This window comes from Cheilinus undulatus, linkage group 4 (genome assembly GCF_018320785.1).
Source record: "Cheilinus undulatus linkage group 4, ASM1832078v1, whole genome shotgun sequence".
Taxonomy (NCBI): domain Eukaryota; kingdom Metazoa; phylum Chordata; class Actinopteri; order Labriformes; family Labridae; genus Cheilinus; species Cheilinus undulatus.
Genome location: NC_054868.1, coordinates 2,472,799 through 2,495,563, shown reverse-complemented (window position 1 = coordinate 2,495,563; position 22,765 = coordinate 2,472,799). Strand labels below are relative to the sequence as shown.

Below are 22,765 nucleotides of genomic sequence, written 5' to 3'. Positions count from 1 at the left end.
TAAACCCACATACATACAAATCTGTAGATGAACCAAATGACCACTCTAGGAACCAATCCACAACCAGCCACCAGGATTTTGGTCAACCTAAATCCAAATAACTGATCATTTTTGAGGCTGAACAATTTAACCAACCATCCAAGAAACAGATGAAAAGATGAACAACTAAGACGGTTGCTGAACAACCAAGCAAGAGATCAACCAGACAAAAACACCCACTAACTGGTTAAACAAGAGGCTGATTAGAGCATGTTTAACTAACTTACTAAGACTCCAACCAGCAAACTGAAAACCCAACCAACTGAATAACCAACTTAACCAATGTACCAAACAACCAACCAACCAACCACTGAACCAACCAACCAAACAATCAACTAATCAAACAACTAAACAACCAAACAACCAACCAACCAACCAAACAATCAACTAATCAAACAACTAAACAACCAAACAACCAACCAACCAACCACTGAACCAACCAACCAAACAATCAACTAATCAAACAACTAAACAACCAAACAACCAAACAACCAACCAACCAACCACTGAACCAACCAACCAAACAATCAACTAATCAAACAACTAAACAACCAACCAACCAAACTAGAAAAGCACTCCGCCATCAGCCCTATCTCCCAATAGTGAAGAATCCTTTTAAAAATTCCTGGATCCAGACGGTGATCCGGATCAGTTGGATCAGTCCTGAAATTTTATCAGTTTTTCCTTATGCCATTTCTGACATTTCTTGAAAATTTCATCAATATTCATCCATAACTTTTTGAGTTATGTTGCTAACAAACGAAACCTGCCAATCACATAACCTCCTTGGTGGAGGTAAAAACCAACCTAACCAATGTACCAAACAATCAACCAACAAACCAACCAACCACTGAACCAACCAACCGAACAACCAACCACTGAACCAAACAACCAACCACTGAACCAAACAACCAACCAACCAACCACTGAACCAACCAACCGATCAACCAACCACTGAACCAAACAACCAACCAACCAACCACTGAACCAACCAACCGATCAACCAACCACTGAACCAAACAACCAACCACTGAACCAAACAACCAACCACTGAACCAACCAACCAACCAACCAACCACTGAACCAAACAACCAACCAACAGCTGGACCTCGTGAGAAACTTAACAGTGTTATGTGCAGAACAATGGCTATGTTCTTTGTTAGCAGCTGCCCCTGTTTGTGTAGTAGGTTATGCATATAGTCAGGCAGGGTCCTGAATGATTTGGCTGAAATGTTACTCCGGGTGTTATTCTCCATCACAGCTGTGGATTCCCATAAAACAGGCAGAAAACTCCAGAAACATTTCAGCTGCCCAGAAAGTAAAATTAGAGAAACTCTTAATGAGACAAACGATTGTCTGGCTCAGACTTATAAAAAACAAGAATCAGCTTCAAAAGAGCTGACGGCCCCAGAGAGCCATCATCTATCTCACTGTAAAGACCGGTCCATGCTTTAGTAACAAATCTGTGAGTTAATCAAACTTGTCATTGTGTTTGCTGATTATCTGAAGTCAGACTCACAGGTGAACCTGACGGCGGTCTCCCCCTCCCAGCGGTGTTAAACTGTAAAAGTGGGCAGCAGATACAGAAACCACAGGGTCTATTTCAGTTGGCCCGCTAACAGAAACATGCTAACAGGACCGGCTGGACTGAAACCAGCAGCTCTGAGCCAAAACTGCAGAGAGTGGGTCTAAAGTTGAACTGCATTAATGTCATCTATGTTCAACGTTCATAAACTCAGTTCCTGGTGATGAGGGGTGGTGTACATGTAAAGTTCACCTGTAACAACATATCTCCATCCTTCATATGCCAAACACCCTCAGGATTATTATTTATCTATGACATGTCTGAGAATACAGAGAAATGACAAAAGCTGTTTCTTAAATCTTTCATTTTAGCTGATAAACACCAAACTTCTCAAATTTCATCCAACTTTCATCTACATGACAACAGAAAAGAATACAACACCAAGAAGGATGAGTTTAAATGTTTAGCTGTATTATTACATTTAGTTTCATGATGGTGCTCCGTATTTCTTTTTACCTGGCCAGCCAAGACCAGAGACATCATGTTTCATCTGTAAGTACAGACGGCATCGCTCCATTTGTCCAGCCCAGATTTGGAGATATAAGGTCACAATCATCTAAACTCTTAGATATCTCAAAACTGCATGGAGGAATTACTCCTGAGTCACGTCTGAAATCACACATCCATCCTCTCCTTCCTATTCCCCATAGTAATCTGTCTGTGATGGGCTTATGGGGCAATAATCAACGCAACAATGAACCATTAGGGATACTACTCCATGGAAAACGGCTTCATCGCACTTTTAAAAAATACTGCAACACTGGCTGAGGATAGAATATAATCGTAGCATTTCACTGAAAATTAAAATGTTCCTTTCATCAAAAAGGTTAAAGGGATAAAAAAAACTAAACATTATTGTGTATTTAGCAAAATGATGAAAAATATCCTCATGCTGCATCGCATAAAACTCACCAAATCATCCAACCAAACAAGCACCCTACCTGTTAGAGCAGCTTCTCAACCTTTTGATTTGTCAGAAGACGCAAGAAGCAAGAGTATTTTTTTAATGTGAGTGGTAGCCTTCTTAAAAATGGGTTCAAATCCCTTTTGTTAAAACCAGAAATAAAATGGGTTTGGCAAATGGCAAAAAAAATGGTGGAAAAGATGGTGAAATTGGATTCTAAAAGTAGCAGAAATTGGTTAAAAGTGGCAAAAATTGGATAAAGCTGGCAAAAAAAATAAGCAGAAAGTGACAAAAATTGCTTGAGGTGGCAAAAACAGGCATAGTTAGTGGTAAGGGGAATTATAAAGTGGCTGAAATGACTTTTAATCAACAAAAATGGGTGGAAAATTTAGTGAATTGGATGAAAACTTGTTATAAACTGGCAAAAAGGGTTAACTAAGACAGAAAAATTGGCAGAAATTTTCAGAAATGGGTTAAACTGGAAAAAATAAGGATATCAAATAGTGAAATGTGGTTGAAATGGGTGTAAAAGTTGGCAAAAAAGTTGTTAACAGAGGCAATAATACGTCAACAGAGGCAACAGTGGGTGTAAAGTGGAAAGACTTGGAGTAGAAGCAGTAAAAACAGGCAGAAAAAGTGTTGGAAAGGGTTTGAAATGGGAAAAAATGGGTTTAATGGCAAGGATGTGTTAAAATGGGCAATATTGGTGAGGAAAAAGTGACAAAACTGATTACAATATAGCAAAATTGTTGTAAAGTGGCAACAGTGTAATTAAAAAAAATATTCTTAGTTTTTTAGGGCATCTTGTGACCCCCTCTCAGTGTGTCGCGACCCCCATGGGGTCCTGAACCCAATGTTGAGAACCACTGATCGAGAGAACCAACATGGCCACAGTCCAAACCAACCAACCAAGAGCCAGAGAGACCAAGCAACCAAAGTCCAAGAACAACCAATGAACAAGCCTACCTAACTAACACAATGTCATTTAGCTTTTATCCAAAGCGACGTACACCTGACAGGTCCCCCTTGAAAAAGAGATCTTTGATCGCAATGGGACTAACCGCGTTAAATTAAGGCTAAATAAACAAAACAAAAAGAAAACAATCCAACACACCAATCCACCAAATCAACAACCAACCAACCAAAGACCTAGACCAATAAATCTAACATCCTCTCTACCATTGATATAACTAACCAACAATACAACTCACTAAATCAGCCAATCAAGACAAATCAGTCAACCACCATACCTGATAAATATCAAACTAACCAACACAGCAAGAGACCAAACCAACTGACCAAAAACCAGACCAGTCAGTGAAGCAACATACCTTCCAATGGTCCAACCACCTTCCCTTCCAATTATTCAACTAACCAAGATGGCAACAGATCACACCAACCACCCAACCAAGACCAAGATAAACCAATAAGCCATTATAGCAAGTAATTATCCAACCAGGCAAGAGACCAAACCAACCAACCGACCAAAAACCACACCAGTCAGTTAACCAACATACCTTCCAATGGTCCAACCATCCGAGAGACAGATTAACCAGCGTACCAAGTCGACCAACAAACCATAGAGCAGGGCCAATCATTAACCCTTTATGATCTACCATAGAACAAGTCAGCCAGAGCATATCTTTAGATTTTTACATGCTGTGGTGCCATTTTTTTTTTAAGTATCTGAATTGACTATACATCAATACAACTCTTAGAACCCAAATTTTAATGATATGTATGTGATGAGTCAGTAACAAATTAAATTGCTCAAAAGTGCAAAAAAAAAAAGAAACACAAAAAATGAAAAGCTTTTTTTGTTGCACATTTTCCTAAATACAGAGATGTCATAGCTGTAACCCTTAAAACTGTGATTGTAAAAAAAAGTTGCACAAGATCATTTCAAACCACAAAAAAAAATTTTTTGAGTATGTTCATGACTTCCTTTTTGAAATACACTCATCTTATAAACTGTGGCAAAAACAATAATAAAATTAAATCGTGCTAAAAAGACAGCATCTTTTTAAAACTAAACTATGTACAGTAAATCAAATGAAATCAAATCTCTAAGGTGCCAGATACTTTTGAGCATGCATGTGTTTGCAGACGACCATGTTAAAACAACAAGAAGTGCAACCTGTGACCTGCAAGAAAACAACACAATTATAGCCTGGTTTATGTTATATTGTATTGTTTTTGATGAGTGCGCTGTATACTACATTTCTGCAAAAGTAGGAGGGATATTTCTAGAAGGAAACAGTAATCTGGAACACATCGAATGTGTGCTGTGTTAGTGTTGCTTCTAAGGATTTCTATGCAAAAAGAATTCTTGCTCTCTTGATCTGCTTTGGTTACAATTCTGCCCACGTTTAAAAATAGGTATGCAAATGGGAGCGCTGGCAATCCCGAAATTTTTAAAGGGTTAACCACCTTCCCTTCCAATTATTCGACTAGCCAACATGGCGACAGATCACACCAACCGACCAAGACCAAGATAAACCAATAAGCCAGTATAGCAAGCAATTATCCAACCAGGCAAGAGACCAACCAACCAACTGACCAAATCAACCAGCCATCCAACCACCCTACTTTTAATTATCCAACAAACCAACATGGCAACACACCAAACAAACCAACCAAGAGCCAGATAATTAAGGGTGCAAATATACTAAACTATTATCCAACCAGGAGGGAGACCATCCAGCCAACTTCCTAAATCAACCAGCCAAGAGCCACTCTCTGCTTGTTTAAGCTTTGGTCTAGCTTTAACAGATAGAGTGGGTAACAATGAGTGCTACAATAGGGTAAAGAGATGCTCCCTCAGCTTTCAGACACCACTAAAATTGCATACTACATACACGATATAGTGCATTATAATGTGAATAAGGTGTGATAGCAGACATTGCCCTGACCTTTAGGATGGACTAATCAGATTTTGGAGGTCAAAGGTCATGATTTTATGTATCATTTTAACACCTGTACAGCTAACTGGCTCTGTAAGCCAACGTTTGTTTATATGTGTCAAAGCCAGTGGTTTTCAAACTTTTTTTGCCCAAGGCACACCAAAGGTTAAGCCAAAATCTCAAGGCGCACCATATTCACATTGTTTAAAGTGATGCAAAAACATGGCAAAATTGGGCAAAAAGAGGTGAAACAAAGTAAAAAATGGGCAAAAATTGGCCAAAAGTGGCCAGACAATGGGGTAACAGTGGCAAAAATGTGTTGAAAGTGTCAATAAGGTAAAAAGACTTGGCAAAGGTAGTAAAAATGGCTTAAAAGTGATGAAAAAATGTGGCAAAAATGGGAGGGGAAAGTGGCCAAACAAAGAAGAAAATAGGCGAAATTGGTACAATGTTGCAATAATGGGCTCAAAGTTGCAAAAATGTGGTAAAAAGGGATTAGAAGTGAGGAACATTTTGGCAAAAAATGTCCTAACTGTAGCAAAAAGTGGCCAGACAATGGGTTAAAAGTGGCAAAAACTAGTAAAAATGTCAAAAAGCTGGCAACAATGGGTGACCATTGGCAAAAAAGTTAGTAAAAATGGTTTAAAAGTGATGAAAAGTATGGCAAAATAGGGCAAAAAAGTGGCCGAACAAAGGCAAAAAATGGGTGAAAATGGGCATAATGTGGCAAAAATGGGTTAAAAGTAGCAAAAAAGTGGTGAAAATGATTAAAAGTTGCAAACAATTGGTAAAAAGAGGATAAGAGTGATGAAAACAGGCAAAAATGCTGCTGATCCAACACACATGCACTGATATCAATAAATCACAGGGGAGGGCCTCATTCTCTGGTTGTTTTTTTTTTGTTCAGGGGTCCAGCCAGATCGGTGTGAAGGCCTGGTTACAAATTCCCAAGGCACACCTAGACTTGCCATAGGGCACACTAGTGTGCCTTGGCACACCATGTGAGACCCACTGGTCTAAGCCATTAAAGAAATGAGATTTCTACCACAAAAACACCTAAGCTCATCTTTACCTTTCAGAGGCATTTAACAGACAGTTGTCTTGGTTTCAGTTTTTATATCCATTATTAAAAAACACCATGTAAGTCATTTTATCATGACAAAAACAGATGTTTTATGTTGTTAATATTGTTGATTTTGGGGACTTTATATCCATGAATATTCTGAAGTAGACAGGGCATAAAGAGCCCATGTTTACCTTGCCTCGTGGGTTATTTGTCCACTTCAGTGTTGCATTTTCTCTCTCTTCAGTTCTCAGATGTGTCTTTGTCAGCCAATTTTTAAGACGTTAATAAACCTTTTGACAGCACACTCTCATTTGTGATTTATCTTTGTGTTTATGTTGGGTTCAGTTTGTTTCTATTTGTGTTTTGTAGATTGTTTATATGCATACGCTTCTTCTTCATCTCTCTCTATTCAGAACCTTAACGACATACATTCAGTTCATGCATATTTCAGGCAGCGTATGTCTGCTGCATGCTGTGTTATTCCTATTTCCCAGAGTGTGTGGTTTTTGTGTGTGTGCGTTCAGGAACATAAAGCTCTCTTTCTTCCAGCTCGGCTCGAAGCTCATGTCGTCTGTCAGCCTTCATCACCCTCCCACTCCCCCCGCTTTCTTCCCCAACCGTCTCCTTTTATTTTCAAAGGCACATCAAGTCCGACATGTCGGAAAAGCTCTGCCACCATTCATAAACCCTCACACTCACACGTATTTGTAAAAGAGCAGAAGAGGAAAATACACACAAACCAAAACCCTTCAGAAGAAGTAAGCAGAAGTGTATGCACTGCTGTTGGTAATCACTGTAAGGCACATACGCTGATGACGACAGAATGTTATAGTTGAATTATCCAAGATTTTGTAGGGCGCTTGGGAAAAATTGTCAGGATGGTTAAATTTTTGTACACAGTGGTTAGTTACCAATCAATTAGCCAACCAACTAAAAACTGACTGAAGAAATAATCCATAAAAGTTAGGATAAACCATCTAATCAACCAAGATCCAGACCAATCAATTAACCCACCTACCAACCCATTATCCTAAAAGCTAACTGGCCAAATCAACCAGCAGACCAAAGAGCAAGACCAATCAATTAACCACTCAACATTCCAAATAAACCAATCAATCAATAAACAAATCTATCTTCTAATCATTCAACCTCAAAGGAAACAACCAGCCCAGCAATCTAGCTGGCCAAATCAACCAGCCAACCAAAGACCAAGACCGGTTGATTAAACGCTACGTCTACCAATTCTCCAACTAACCAACTCAGTTACAGACCAAACCAACTAACCAACCAAGAGCCAGTTCCATCAATAAACCAGCTGACCTGACAATTATTAATCAAAACAGAAGGCAGAACCAGTTTGCTTGCAGAACCCTTCAATTATTACAATCAGCAACAATGACAACCAACCCACTTAAGAGCCAGACCAATCAATTAACCAACCAATGAACCATTCATCCAACCATGAGCCAGACCAATCAATGAATACTTATAGATTAACCTACTCATTAGGACCAACCAACCAACCAAAGGCGATTAACCAACCTACCTGCCAATAATCCAGCTAATCAACGGGGCAACTGACCAAACCAACCAACCACCTGCTAGATAAATCAATTAACCAACACACCTTGCTATTATCCATCCAATTAAGAGGCAAAGGAGCCGAACAAATACAACAAAAAACAATTCCACTACAAACCATTTAATAAACTAAATAAAGAGCCAGCCCACTTAATAGCTAGACCATTTTATCAACCTACCTACCAACCAACTGTCCACCTAACTAAACCGGCAATAAACAAAACCAACAACACAAAAACAGACCGACCAGTTATCTAAAATACCTACCAGTTATCCAAACAGCCAAGAGACCAACCAACCCTTTAAATCAGCCAACCAATCAAATAAACAATATAACATCCAATCTTTCAACCAGAAAGAGAAGTACCAGCAAACAAAACAACTTACCCACCTAAGAGCCAGACCAGTCAGTTAACTAACCTGTGTACCATTTATCCAACCGACAACCTGAATCATCTGACCAACCAGGAGCCAGACAAGTCAATAAATACTTAGAAATTGAACTACTAAATCGGACCAACCAACCTAACCCTAAAACCAAACATCTTACCAACCAACCTACCAATAATCCAGCTAATTGACCTGGTAATAGACCAAGCAACACTTCATGTAACTAACCAACCATCCAACTAAGAGACAAGGAGGTTAACCAAACCAACAAACCAACAATTACACTATAAACCACAAGGCCAATCAAGAGCTAGACTATTCTAATAACCTCCCTACCAACCAGTCATCCAACTAACCACCTTAGCAACAGAGAAAAGCAACAACACAAAAGTCAGACCAGTTAGTTAACCAACATACCGACCAATTATACAGTTATGCAGGAGACAAAACAACTGACTTTCCAAATCAACTGGCCAATCATGGACTATGACCAATCAATAAACTCACCTTAATACCAATTATCCCACTAGCTAACCAACAGCCGTTTCATACCAAGCAATAAGACAACCAGCCAAGAGACTGACCAACCTACTTACCAAATCAACCCACCAGTCAAAGATCAAAACCTATCAACAAATCAGCCAACCAATCAAATAACCAACATGCTTACAAATCTCTCAACCAGAAAGAGACAAACCAGCAAACAAAACAGCCAGCCCACCTTAGAGCCAGACTGGTAAGATCACTTAGCAGTTTATCATTCATCCAACCAACAACCTGAATCATCTGACCAACCAGGAGCCAGACTTTCAAATGAACTAAACTTCACAAAAACAAAATACTTAACAAGACACCAACCAACCAACTAGCCCGCCCAAAAGCCAGACCAAACAATTAACGTACCTACCAACCTAATCCATCTGACCAACCTGACCAAACCAACCAATCAACCAAGAGCCAGACCAATCAGTCAACAACCGATCTATCAGTTATCCAACCAACGAAGAGACCAACCAATCCCTGATAAACCAAGTAACAAACCAAAGGGTCCCATTGACCAACATGGAGTCTTTGGATAAACTGAGAGCCAGAGTAACATCGGGTAAAGTTCTATCAGAAAATTCTCACCTTGTTCGCTGCTGTTGTCTCCACTGTGAGACGTGTGTCCCCCACTCGAGGGTCCCGGTGTCCCTGCCGATCGTATCGATGCTGAGTCGTCATGATCTCTGCTCCATGAAATCTGCAGAAGAAGACAAGGAACGGGTCAGTGACTGGAATAAACGGAGCAGGTTTATACTCCATACTGTAAAGAGAGAATCTGAAAGCTCACCTGATCCATGTTGTTCCCAGACGACCTGATGAAATCCTCGCTGTCGGATTTATTTCCATCTCTGTCGTCGATAACCAGATCAATAGGCATTTTCCCCTTCAGACAGCTGATGTATCGATGACAGAAGTTATCGCAGAGCTCGTGAACCTGGAAAGTTTATTAGCAGTGCTTGTAATCATAGCATCTTAATACAGTGAGTATTCTTAATACTGAGGCCAATGGTACGTTAGTTAATCCTTTCTGTTATAATCTTATTTATCTATTTAATTCTTACCTTCTCGAGCTCCAGGAGGTGAAAACGCAGCACTTGTATCGACTGAATCATCTACAACACGAGTAAAATGGTCATTTATAATGCTGTGTTGGCATAAAAATCAGTGCAATTCATCAACATTAAGACTGTATTACTCATGATGGTAGTAATAACTTAGATAACTCACCAAGTTATCCAGCTCAGGATTTGATGAGAATAAAGGCCTCTCTGATCGGATCTAGAGGAGCAAAACATACAAAAAATGAATAAATGAAGGCCACAAACTCCCTCAGACGGACAGGCTGGGGCCCCATCGGGGGACAGGACCCTTGTTGGGTATCCTTCGGTTTGTTCCTATACCTGTTTGGAGAAGACGGCGATGTCCTCATTGAAGGAGTCCGAGGAGCAGACGTCTCCTCCCGCCACGCCGCTCTCTCTCGGCGTACAGGTCGCCAGTTCACATTTTTCAAAAATCAGAGCAAGCAGAGGGAATAAAGGATGCCTGAGAGAGAAAGTGTGAGAGAGAGAGGAAGGATTAGCTCAGACAATCGTAGTATCGATGCAACATGGCCAATTTCAGGCTCTGAGCTGAACCGTAGATAGAAAGAGGCTTGTTGTCTCATAAAAATCTCCACTGTCTGCATGGAGCATGAATAGTTGTAGACCTGAGTGGTTGCAATGGTTGTCTCTTCTTCTTTCTTCTTCTTGGTGGATTTGCAAACCAACAACATGCAGTATTCGCCCTCTGTTTCAGACTGTGTGCATGCCAGGGTGGGACATTAGCACCACCGCCAGCCAAATGCAGGTGCTGAACTTACCAGCCACTGGGGTGGGATAATAAAGGTAGCCTTACCTAACAGAGGGCTTAACGGTATAAATTAACCCCCCGTCTTCTGTCTGTTCCTGGATCTATCTGTCAGAGCTGCTGTCAGATGCTTACAGGCCACCGTGTGCTGGGATGGTTTCTCCGTTTCAGGAATGTAGTTCTCCACTGCAGCTGGTGTGTCTGCTGAAGGTGAGTTTGAGCCAGTGCTTGTCGCAAGTTCAAGGTAGTTAAATAAAGCCTGAATTTTGGCATGAGACTGCAGAAATGGTGCACATAAAATTCTAGCAATTCTGACACTCATGATGCAGGAAAATGCTTGTGAATTTACAGTGCAGGTAGGAAGCACAACAACTGTTTGCATGGTCTGGACCAGTGTTACTCAACCCTGCTCAAACACCAGAGCCAAATTGTTGAAAAATACCTTTGCAAGAGCCACAATCTAAGTGGTGAAAAGTGGCAAAAATGGGTTTAAGTGGCGATAAAACTAAGTTAATGTGGGAAAAATGGTCAAAAAATTGGAAAAAAAGTGGCAAAACATGGGTGAAAAGGGGCAAATACGCATAAAATTGCAAAAACTGGGTAAAAAATGGCAAGAATGGGGAGAAAAAGTGGCAAAATGAATAGAAAAGTGAATAACAGGTGGCAAAAATGGTCAAAAAGCAGTAAAAACATTGCACAAAATGAGGGAAAAGTGACTACAAGGGGCAAAAATTAGCAAGAGCTGCAAAAATGGGAAAAAGAACTGGCGTTCAATGGCAAAAGGCAGCTTTAATGGGCAAAAAAAATGACAAAAAAGGGGGAAAATTTTACAAAAAGCAAAGCAGGATAAAAGAGGCAAAAAATTGGTTTAAAAATGGCCAAAAATAGGGCAAGTGTGGCAAGTAAGAGTGGGCTTAAAAAGCAGAAAAATTTATTAAAAGTGGCAAAAAGGGGGAAATATTTGCAAAAAGCAGGATAAAAGAGGCAAAAATTGGTTAAAAAATGGCCAAAAATAGGACAAGTGTGGTGAAAGAAGTGGCAAAATGGGCTTAAAAAACAGAAAAATTGATTAAAATTGGGAAAAAGGGGGAATATTTGACAAATAGCAAAAGGCAGGATAAAAGAGACAAAAATTGGTTAAAAGGGGCCAAAAATAGGACAAATGTGGTGAAAAGAAGTGGCAAAATGGGCTTAAAAAGCAGAAAAAAACTGATTAAAAGTGGCAAACAAGGAAAAATAAAGGGGAAATTTCAAATAAGGGCAATAGAAATATACAGACAAAAAATAAAGATGGACTATTAAAGCTATAGCTGCACAAGAGTGTAGCTTGCTGAGGTCTGAGGTCAAAGTTGACCGTTTTTATGGTTTTCTGGACAAAACTATTTCAAATGGAGACATAGAAGAGCCACAAATCGTCACAAAAGAGCCCCATGTGGCTCCAGAGCCACAGGTTGAGTATCACTGGTTGGGACAAACCAGTTGCAAAACAAGGTTTGAAATGAGCAACAGTTTGGATAATTTATGCTCCAACTCCCTCTCATTAAACAGCCTTTAACTTGATGACTGTATGTTTTATTAATGTATTATACTTTGTAGATTAATGCAGTTTGTTTAAATTGAATGGCCGGTAAAAATAGTTGGATTTTAAATCCATCAGCCACAGCAACAACAAAGTTCTTTAGTCTGATGATACAAGAATGGAGCTTTTTGGCCATCGGACAAGACGCCAAAGGCCACACATCACCACAAACACACCATCCAAGCACGGTGGTGGCAGCATCATGCTGTGGGGATGCTTCTCAGCGACCGGCCCTGGAAGGCTGGTAAAGGCAGAAGGCACACACCTGGTCCCTGTACATCCTGACAGAGCTTGAGCAGTTTATCAAAGAAGAATGGAGTCCAGATGTTTGATCCTGACTGAGACCTATCCACACAGACTCAGAGCTGAGACTGCAGATAAAGGAGACTCTACTAAACACTGGCTAGAAGGAGGGAATAATCATGCACTCACCTATTTTACATTACAGATTTTATTTGGTGTCCATAACTGTTTATATGCATCACTAAATGCACTGGTGTGAAACAGTGACTATACAGGTTAAACAGTAAATCGTGTTAACTGCATTGAAAAAAGAGGTTCATTCTGTTAAGAGAAGCTAAACCTGACATTAAACTGACAAAGGAACTACTTTCTACAGTGGATGGAGACTATTCTTGAGTGTATAAGTCATCTCACCCATAAATGTCGTCTTTGTCCCTCTTGATGGCGTCCCCGGCTGCGGCGCCCATGCTGCTGCTGCCGGTGTGGGTGGACTGGGGGTACTGGTGCGGGGGGTACGGACTGCCTCCGGCGGCGGCAGCGGCGGCGGCCAGGTGCACAGCCTGGAGAGAGCGGGCAGCGGCGGCGTGGTGGTGATGGTGCGGCTCTCCGTACACACCCCCACCCACCCCGTCCAGCCCGTAGTGGGCCAGGTCTTCATACTGAAACACAGATAAGACATGTGTGACCTTTGACCTCCTAAATTGAAGTTAATTAGCAAACTTCAAAAGCTGAAGACGGAAAATATGATGCATTCAGGTAAACTCAGTAAATTAGACAAGTGTATTCTATGTGTTATGATGTGTTCAAATGTCACATAAAAATGGGAAAATGTAGTTTTTGATGAGAAACGTCAATAAATACAGTGTGAATGTGTGTTTATGTTTGAGGGATATACAATAGACATATGACAGACAGGATCACAGCTTTTTAACTCAAGTTCTACTCAGCTAAAAACACTTTAGTTTAAATATTTGACCTTATATTGTCTTTCCACCAAACTATAGAAAGTATTGATAGTGGTATTTATAAGGACTCAGATCAGCACTTTAATGTGATGTACATAGAATTAAAAGAGTAAAACACCTGACAATAACAACCTTTAAAAATATAAAAACATAAAAATACACTTAAACTATAAAAATGCTGTGATTAATCATGATTAATCATGATTAATCAAGTAACAGCACTACTTTAAATCTGTAGCAATGATGCATCAACCCTGCTGTCTCAGTAATGCTCTACTTTGACTTTTCCGTGCATCTGAAATCATGAAAATAATTCTAATTTCTCCCATGAAATAAGAGAAAACAGGAAACATAGCTGCTAAAGAATGCAGTCCTGCTGACCTTTGAACCTGCTGCAGTCTGCTCTCTTTGTACCATAACTATCAGGCTTCTATCTTTATGATACGACACTTCGCTCGTCTTTATAATATTCTGTTGTTTATTTCCTGTTTGTCCCGTCTGCCGCTGGGCTGCTGTCACATAAAGCTGTTTTAGCAGACAATCACTCTGGACCTCGAGCTCCACAGAGCCTCAACAGGGACTGTAGTGGTGCACCAAAACTAGGTATGAGTCTAAAATAACTTCTAATGATACGGACGTGTGTTTGAAGTGTAAATAAAGGGCCAAAGGTGAATAAAAGGCTTCAATACAGATTTAAAATATCTAACAAAGTCCCTGTGAGGACCCCCGGCCCCAACATGAAGGTCCAGTCCCATCAAAGATCAAGCTAAAGACAGCACGGTAGATCCCTGCTAGAACATGAACTTTACTGAGAGGTCAAAGGGCATCAATAAATCCAAATGTCTGATGAGTGTCAGAGGAACAGATGTGTCTGTGTTCACTCGCTGTGATTGTTTTAAATACAGAGGAAAGGGTCTCTTATTGGCCTTAAAAAGACCAGAACTGCCAAAAGCACTGTTCATCCCTCCATCAGAGGAGGAAAACCAAAGATCTTACTTCCTTTTGAAAATCCTAAAGAATCGGTTCCTCCTCCTAAAAGCCTCCAGTGGAGCAGTGAGCCTCTCAGCTCGGCGTTTGGACATAAACCAGCGGAGGCGATCATGTAAACTCTCAAAAACACGGCAGAGGCGACGGTTCGCTAGTTCAGAGTAGAATAACCTCCAGTAAAGCTCTCTGAAAGTAGAACGGTGAGTTTAGGACGAACTGTGCAGATGTTTAAACAGTCTATAACCATCAGCGCCTCCCCTCCCCCACACTTTAACTCTGACTGGAGGGAAAACATGGACGAGAACGCTTCCATCAACCATCCGGACCTTTCCTCAACTTCCATACCATTCAGACAGGCTGAGCTTCAAATGTGTGGGAAACATCGTCTCTATAATTATTATCATTATAATGTGGATTTATAAATATTGATTTAAACCTCTACGCTCCAACACACACACATACACACACTTTTAACACACACCTCTCCAGGTCAAAGGTGAACCAGCGTTTCATTGATCACTGACCGGTTATTAAGTCTTTAATGAGAGCAGTTTTAATTCTTAAAAACTTTTAACAACAAAAAATGTGATAAAAACTGAAGTCGAACCACAGAGGACACCTGTGGCTGCGTCTCTGAACAAACTCAACTGAAAAGAAGCAGACAAAGGAAAAAAACGACACAAGAAACGTGCTCTTATTTTGAAAAACCTAACAGAACAATATGCAAAAAGCTGAATTTGGATGATAATATTTAAAGAATCTAATAACGCATAAAACAAAAGACTGAAATAAGGCTTTGGCTTCCTGTTTTGTTGAAAAGTACTGTTGAGAACACTTTCATAAAAACGAATAAAAACATAATAAACCCTGGCTTTGGTTTTTAAAGTTAGAAACCTCCCATAACTTATTTTTCTAACTGTATGTGTTTTATAAATTGATGCTTTTATTTAAAAAAAAAAAAAAAAAACACAAAAAGCTCTACTTACATTCTAATTAAGTCACGGGGAACTAAAGCTTCAAAACCATCTTTTGGTTATTTAACAGACAAATATGAGCACACAGGGAAACTTAAAAACTATACGGAGATAAAAGGGGGAAAATTTAAAAGAAAAAACTTGCAAGAATGTTTACAAGTTGTTTTAGTTGTATTATTTCTGAAAGTATTTGAAATTGAAACTTCTTACAAAAAAAAGTTTATTTTAGAATAGAATAAATAATAAAAAATGTTTTTCTGTTTTTCTGTAATGTGTTTTCTCTGTTGTTGTTCTTTCTGGGCCTCAGGTGTCTGCTGTAAATAAAAATAACAGGAAGCAACAAAAACTACACAAAAAGGTCTGGACAACAGACAGGAGACTCTTATTTTGAAAGGCAGTACAAATCAAAAGTTCTAATTTCAATGCTAACAGGAAAAAAAATCATATTTTCCTCTTTTAATGTTAAATCATACGAGCAACAACATGAACACATTTAAAGCTTTCTTTCATATGATCTGGGATTTTTTAACCAAATCAGGCAATGAATTATCTTCTAGTACATGGTTTTTAAAGTTGCTTTGTTTGTATGTGTCAGTGCTTTTATTTTGAAAGAAAAAGAGGAAAAACGTCCCATCACATTTTAAAAACTTTGTTTCAGCTCCTTTTTTAATAAAATGTTTATGTTTTTAATCTTTGAACTAAAACTGAAATTAAATGTAAAAACAGCTTTTAAATTTGGAGCAGCATCCTGTTCTGTTCTGTTTCAAAATAAGAGCGCTTGTTTGGTTTTTCAAACGTAGATTGGTTTTTATTTTTTTCCTTTTCAATACAAGATTAAAAATTTCCTTTAAGAGCAACTTTTCAATCAAAACTTAGTTTCAGTGAAAGTAAAAAAATGTTGAAAAAAGATGATTTTATTAACAGTTTTCTGTTTGTCCAGAATTTGGACAAACAAGGACAGAAGGAGCTAAAATATGGAATTTGGCTCTACAAAGAAATATTCAATGCATCAAAATCACTTTTATTACTCATCACTGACATGGCCAAGACTCTATGTATTAAAAAAATGATCTAGATCATTTTATATGGGAAATATGGTGTTTTTGACCATAAAAATAACAGTGACATGGTGTACAATAACTGGCATAAAAAGGCTGTAACATTGATTTCTTTCTTTTTTTTTTTTTTTTAGTTGTCAGGGTTGAAGTTGTTAAAGAGATTTGAAGCAGTGAAAGTAAAAAAGAAATGTTGAAAAATAATTATTTTATTAACAGTTTTCTGCGTGTCCAGAATATGGACAAACAAGGACAGAAGGAGCTAAAAAAGAAGAGGGAGCGAGGGTTTAGTGGAATGATATTTCCTTTTTTAGTGTCTCTTCTATTTCTGCCCTCAGTTGGGTTTTTGTTCTGTAGTTTGACTCGTTCTGCTGGATTCAACGAAACTGACAAGAAGCAAAAACCATCGAACCAAAACATGCTTTACTTTGAAAGGCACTTCCTGCAAAATCACTTAAACTGCAAAACGTTTCCCTCCAAAATCAACACTGAAACATCAAACATACACCGATGTGGCTGTTTTAGCATGCTGTTGTAAAAGAATAATAGAAGTAGCCCTATTTTTCTTTTCAAAATAAAAGCACCAACATGTATGAAAACAAAGCATATAAAATATGTTTGGGGGTGTTCAAATTTCAGCGATGATTTTTATTGATTAATCATCTGTAAAAGTTTCCTGGTGTGTGTGTGTGTGTGTGTGTGAGTGTGTGTGTGTGTGTGTGTTAGTTCCTTTATTTTGGAAAAACGTGCCTTGTTTACATTTAAATCCACAACACAGGAAGTCAAAACTTAAAAACTTTCATTCTAGTGATTCTGTCTTATAAAGTTTTTGATTTCTTTTATTTTCACTGGAATGAAAACTTTTTGCTATGAGCCTGATTTTTGGAACTTTTTCCTCCAACAGTGAAGGGAACGCTTTCCTCATTTATCTGCTCTGAATGTCGTTTTTGTCGCTTTGCTTTATTATGAAATTTGTTCAAATGAAGCATCTTCAGCTGTCTGCTGTAAAATAAATAACGTTAACAAAAACTATCATAAGCAGATTTAAAAAAAAACAAACATTTTTTTTCTTTCTTTTTTAGAAAAAAAGCAACAAACGTCGTTGCAAAAATGTTTTTTCTTCACAAGTTTTGATTTCACCAAAAACATAAAATACTTACACAACAAAAATCACTTCAAGGAAGTTTTGAAGTTTTCTGGCTTGATAGTTTGTTAGAATTTTAGCAGTCCATTTTTGAATTTCAAAATAAAAGCACCAACACATATAGTTTTTTATTTTGGAGGGAAAGGGGCAAATAAAGAAACATGTACTATCATTTTTGTTTTTGTGAAATGGTCCTTGTGTGGGTGCTTTTATTTTGAAAAACAGGATTGCTAACATTTCAATCTACACTACAGAAGGACTAAACTTTGAAAATATATATTATAAGTCACAGTGTTTTATCAGATATTTGCTGTTTTAACTGTATAGTAATGTTAACTGCGTTTCAAAATAAGAGCAATGTTTATCATTGTTTGGTTTTTCAAAATAAGATACATTTTTCCTTTTTTTAGTTAGAGATCTTTCCTTTTAATTCTGATCCAACAACACGATGAAAGGAAGTGCTTAAAGTTTTATCATGCTGTGTGTCACAATATGAGAATTCTCTTTCTTTTCAAAATAAAAGCTCCAACATGTTAGAAGACAAAGCCTCTAAAATATGTTTTTGTGGATTTAAAATCCAGCATTTTTTTTTATTCAACATTCATTTCTGAAGCTGTCCTTGTGAGTGTGTGTGTGGGTGTGTGTGGGTGTGTTAGTGCTTTTATTTTGAAAGAACGTGCCTTGTTTACATTTAAATCCACAACACAGGAGGGCAAAACTTCATATTTTATTCACAGCTTTTTATCAAATACTTGTTTTATATTTATTTTGAAATGGTTTCCATTTTGTTTGTTTGTTTTTCAAAACAAGATCAATCCCTGAATTCTTTGCCCTCTCTGCTTGCCGTAGTTTTCTCTGCTCTTGTTTTTAGTGTTTCTGTTTGACTGAAGCAGCTCCAGCTCTGGTCTTTATATTAAATTCATATTATAGAAGTTTCTAATCCTAAACACTGCCTTTTTAAAGCCTCTCTCTCTGTGTGTGTGGCTGATCAGTGATCAATATAACGCTGATTGAACTTTGACCTTCAAAAACAGCAACAGCAAAACTGGAGCAGATTTCAATCTGGGCTGTAACAAGCCTCGGTGTTTTAGTCCAGAGAGATCAGATCTGATTCTCTGTCAGTGAGGCTCACGCGGCCTCTGAATCACCCACACACCCACCGTGGGACTAATGACGTGTTTATTCGGCTTTATAAAGTGTGAAGTTTTACTCACAGACCTTCAAACAGCTGGAAAACAACCAATCAGAGCTCGTTCTCAGATTCTGCCTGAGACCAACCGAGCCGAGGGTGAGACTGGCCCTCATGACTGGGACCAGACAAAACCAGCTTTAAAGAGAGGAGATGGCTTCAGCCAAAAAAACTCACTAAAGATTCTGAGAACATGAGTTATGATCTGTCAGGAGCTGTGATGCACACTGCCAAGAAAATGTGAACTTCAGTATTAATCACTTCATCATTTTCTGTCTTTTATTTGTTTGTTTTGTTCATTTAAGAATATTTAATATTTTATAGTTGATGGTACCTCTTCAGTGCATAAAAACGCGCATAAACACTCAAATGTCCTAACTGCTTTATTTTCTTTTAAATGAAGATTAAAGTTGAAGATCTGCAGGTAAATATCCTCCTGAGACCCTGCTGCACACCAGAGGACATCACTGCGTTCTGACTTTCCTTCAACACCGTTACAATTTCTATTATTCCAACGTCAGAGCTATTGGTCCAGAATTTTCATAAAAGTTTACTTATTTGCTTGGAGAATTAATTTTCGGTACTTTTATGGGAATTTAAGGAATTTATTTGTAAAATTTGGGGGAATTGATTGAAAGTGTGTGGTGGGGATATTCTTTGAAATTTTACTGAATTTTAATGGAACTTTTAGGGAATTCGCTTGGATTATGGAGGGAACCTGTTTGGAATTTTTCCTTGAAAATGTGGGTGGAATTTATTGACAAATTTCTGTTAATTTGATTAGAAATTTTTGGGCGATTTTCTAGATTTTTTTCAAGACTTTTCTTGGGATTTTAGGTGAAAAATTGATGAAAATCTTTAGGCCTTTTCAGAAAAGTTAACTGAAACGTTTGGGGAATATTTGAGGGGGAATTTTGAAAGAATTTTAGAATTTTACAGATTTTTTTGGTAATTAAGCTTTGGGAATCCCTCATCATTTTAAAGAGAATTTTATCCAGAACTTTTAGTCAAAATTGAGTTTAGATACCCGACCTTAACAAGTTAAGGTCCAGGTCCAGTACCAGTAAAAGGACTTTACACCATTCTCACTGACTGAACTGAACCTCCTATCAACTGGCAAAAACACACTCAAAATGTAGAGAAAATGTCTACATTTTCTCTACATTTTGAGCATTTGCAGACATCATTTTTGGTAAAAACCAAAGACAAGACTTAGTACCACACTCTTAGAAATCCCCTTGTTAAAAACGGTAAACACCTGGCAGTAGGGTTGCCGGGAGGTTACTGTAAAATTAACGGTATATCGCTGCTGCTGAAATTTAGTTTGCTACTGTTTTAATACATACAGTAAAAAGCTTTTATTTTAAACCTTAACAGGAAAATGCTGTTGAAAAGATTAGCACTTTATTTTCCTTTATTTACACTATTTCTTAAGAGGTGTATTTGCAGATTTTTACTGTGAATTATAGCAAAATAATACACCTTGCTGTGAATTCATTTCTACGGAAGAGTATAAGGGCCACTGAAAAAAAAAACATTTAAAATGATTTGGGTTTTTTTTTTTACTTATCAATGAAATTAGGAATTCTGAAATCAAAATCAGAATTCTGAGATCAAAGTCAGAATTCTGAGAAAAAAGTCTATAATCTCAGAATTCTGACTTTTTTTCATAAATAAAAAAAAGTCTTTTTTTTTTTTCTTTTTTTTTTCAGTGGCTCTTATACTCTTCCGTAGAAATGAATTCACAGCAAGGTGTAGTATTTTGCTATAATTCACAGTAAAAATCTGCAAATATAAGCTCCCTCTTTAGAAAAAGTGTAAATAAAGGAAAATAAAGTGCTAATCTTTTCAACAGCCTTTCCTGTTAAGGTTTAAAATAAAAGCTTTTTACTGTATTTATAAAAACAGTAGCAAACTAAATTTCAGCAACAGCCATATACCGTTAATTTTACAGTAACCTGCCGGTTGTTTGCCGTTTTTCACAGGAGGATTTCTAAGAGTGTGGTCAGATCATCTGACTGATCAATGAGAAATGAGTAAAACTAAAAATGTATCCCAGATCAAGTCTCAGGTCTCAGGAGGAAATCAGGAAGGTGTTGCTGCCATAAACCAGTTTTTATTAAAAGGCCTAAAAACCAAACTGCAGCTTTGAGTCGTTGCTGTGTCTGGCTGTTTTCTTCTCTGCGCCGTAAAAATCTCCAAACTTTTCTCCAAACTTGCTGAAATTATTCTCCGTGAATGTGAACTTTTAAAAGTTGTGAGTAGAACCGTGTTGGGCCTGATTTCCTCTTCTTCAGGAAATAAAATATTTAATGGAGCTTTGGTGAATTTTGGGGGACATTTACGCACAGACAGAGTGGTTCAGGCCTAACTACTGTTAGAAACTGAACGTTTTTATTTCTTGTGGGAACTGTTGGATAAGAAGTTTTGCTTATTCCAATCAAATTAAGTTTGAACGTTTCATAATTTCAGAGTAAAGTTAAAATATAAATCAGAGGGCAGTGATTTAGGACAACAGAAATATAAAGTCAAGTTTCTGTGGCACTTTTTTAATAAATACGCACGAGGGTAAAAAATGATCAATAATCACTGGCTCTCACTAACAAGCTTTAAAATGATATTACGGACTATCCTTTGGGTTCGCCTGAATCCGTTTTATGGCACTTTGAAGATTAGTGATTCCACTTTTCTAGAATAAACTATTTCGGTGTCTTGGAGCTGATTTCTGCCCTTCTTATCAAACTCGTCCTCGTGCTTTTAAATCTTAAAAGATCCCGTCCTCTCCGGGTCTCTGCGCTCCAATAAAAGTTGATTTTTACGCACCCTTTGCGCCATCGGCCCCGTCTCTCCGCCCGGACTCCAGCTGACTCCTTCGGGGAAAAACACACATCCAACTCCCGGTGCAGACGCGTTAATCACTTAATCCCGTGTCCAGCGTGAATCCGAGTCCAGCCGTGGGGAGGAACGGAAAAGAAAACCAGGCGCACATACGCAGCAGGTTCCCCCGAAGGCTCCACTCCGCTACGATCCGCCTCCAGCGGCAGCAGCCCGGGGCACACAGTGACCTGCTCCCGGCCTCCGAGCTCCGACAGCGGGCAGAGAAGCAGCCGTCAGTCCGAGGGCCCGATCCGTGCAGCTTCCATCCAAACCCGGGGCTCTGAGCCGGGCTGAGCTTCAAATCCCCATCAGAGCTCCATCACGGAGAGGGTGCCTCCTCCCTCAGAGCAGGCCGGCCTGGTGAGGAGGGAGGAGGGAGGAGGGGGGTTCTTCTCCCCCCCTTAAAGGAGCAGAGACTACAAAGGAGCAGAAGAGGATTACAGAGGAGCTTCAGAGGTTTGAGTTTTACAAAGTTCCGTCAGGAAACGGGGAAGTGTTGAAGACAAGTCAAACTTATTTATAAAACACCTTTCATACACAAATCAACGCAGCGTTCTCATTGGTCAGTGAATCCATCAGCAGGATGTCACAGTACAGTTACCTGAGGACTCTTTAGAAGAAGAGCAGGAACGTTTTTCTGTTTTACTCATTAAAATTAACCTGACACTCCAGATGGATTTGCTAACACATCCATCCTAAAGCTTCAATAGGAAACGTTTGAGAAAAGGCAGAGGAGTTGAAAAAACTCAGAGAATGATTGGGTGAACGTTCTGTCTGTCACATCTCTGGCCAATCAGAGCAGCAAAACACGTGAGTAGCGCTATTGAGCTACGCCTGCGCAGCTACTGAGGAATAACGGAAACATGGCGACCGTAGACATGTCAGTACTCGACTTT

The 22,765-nt window shown here is 38.7% G+C and overlaps 1 protein-coding gene across 1 annotated transcript in view; it reads right to left on the bottom strand.

Annotated features, from left to right (window-relative positions):
- Positions 1-22,211, bottom strand: part of LOC121508406 (homeobox protein Meis1-like) — a 63,063-nt gene extending 40,852 nt beyond the window's left edge. The window contains exons 1-7 of the mRNA XM_041785245.1: positions 21,816-22,211; positions 13,093-13,337; positions 10,412-10,553; positions 10,239-10,289; positions 10,073-10,123; positions 9,799-9,945; positions 9,597-9,708 (exon numbers count right to left, since the gene is read on the bottom strand). Coding sequence (XP_041641179.1) covers positions 9,597-9,708; positions 9,799-9,945; positions 10,073-10,123; positions 10,239-10,289; positions 10,412-10,553; positions 13,093-13,337; positions 21,816-21,827 — 760 coding nt within the window. The 5' untranslated portion in view covers positions 21,828-22,211. The remainder of the gene's footprint in view (positions 1-9,596; positions 9,709-9,798; positions 9,946-10,072; positions 10,124-10,238; positions 10,290-10,411; positions 10,554-13,092; positions 13,338-21,815) is intronic.
- Positions 22,212-22,765: the final 554 nt, after the last annotated feature.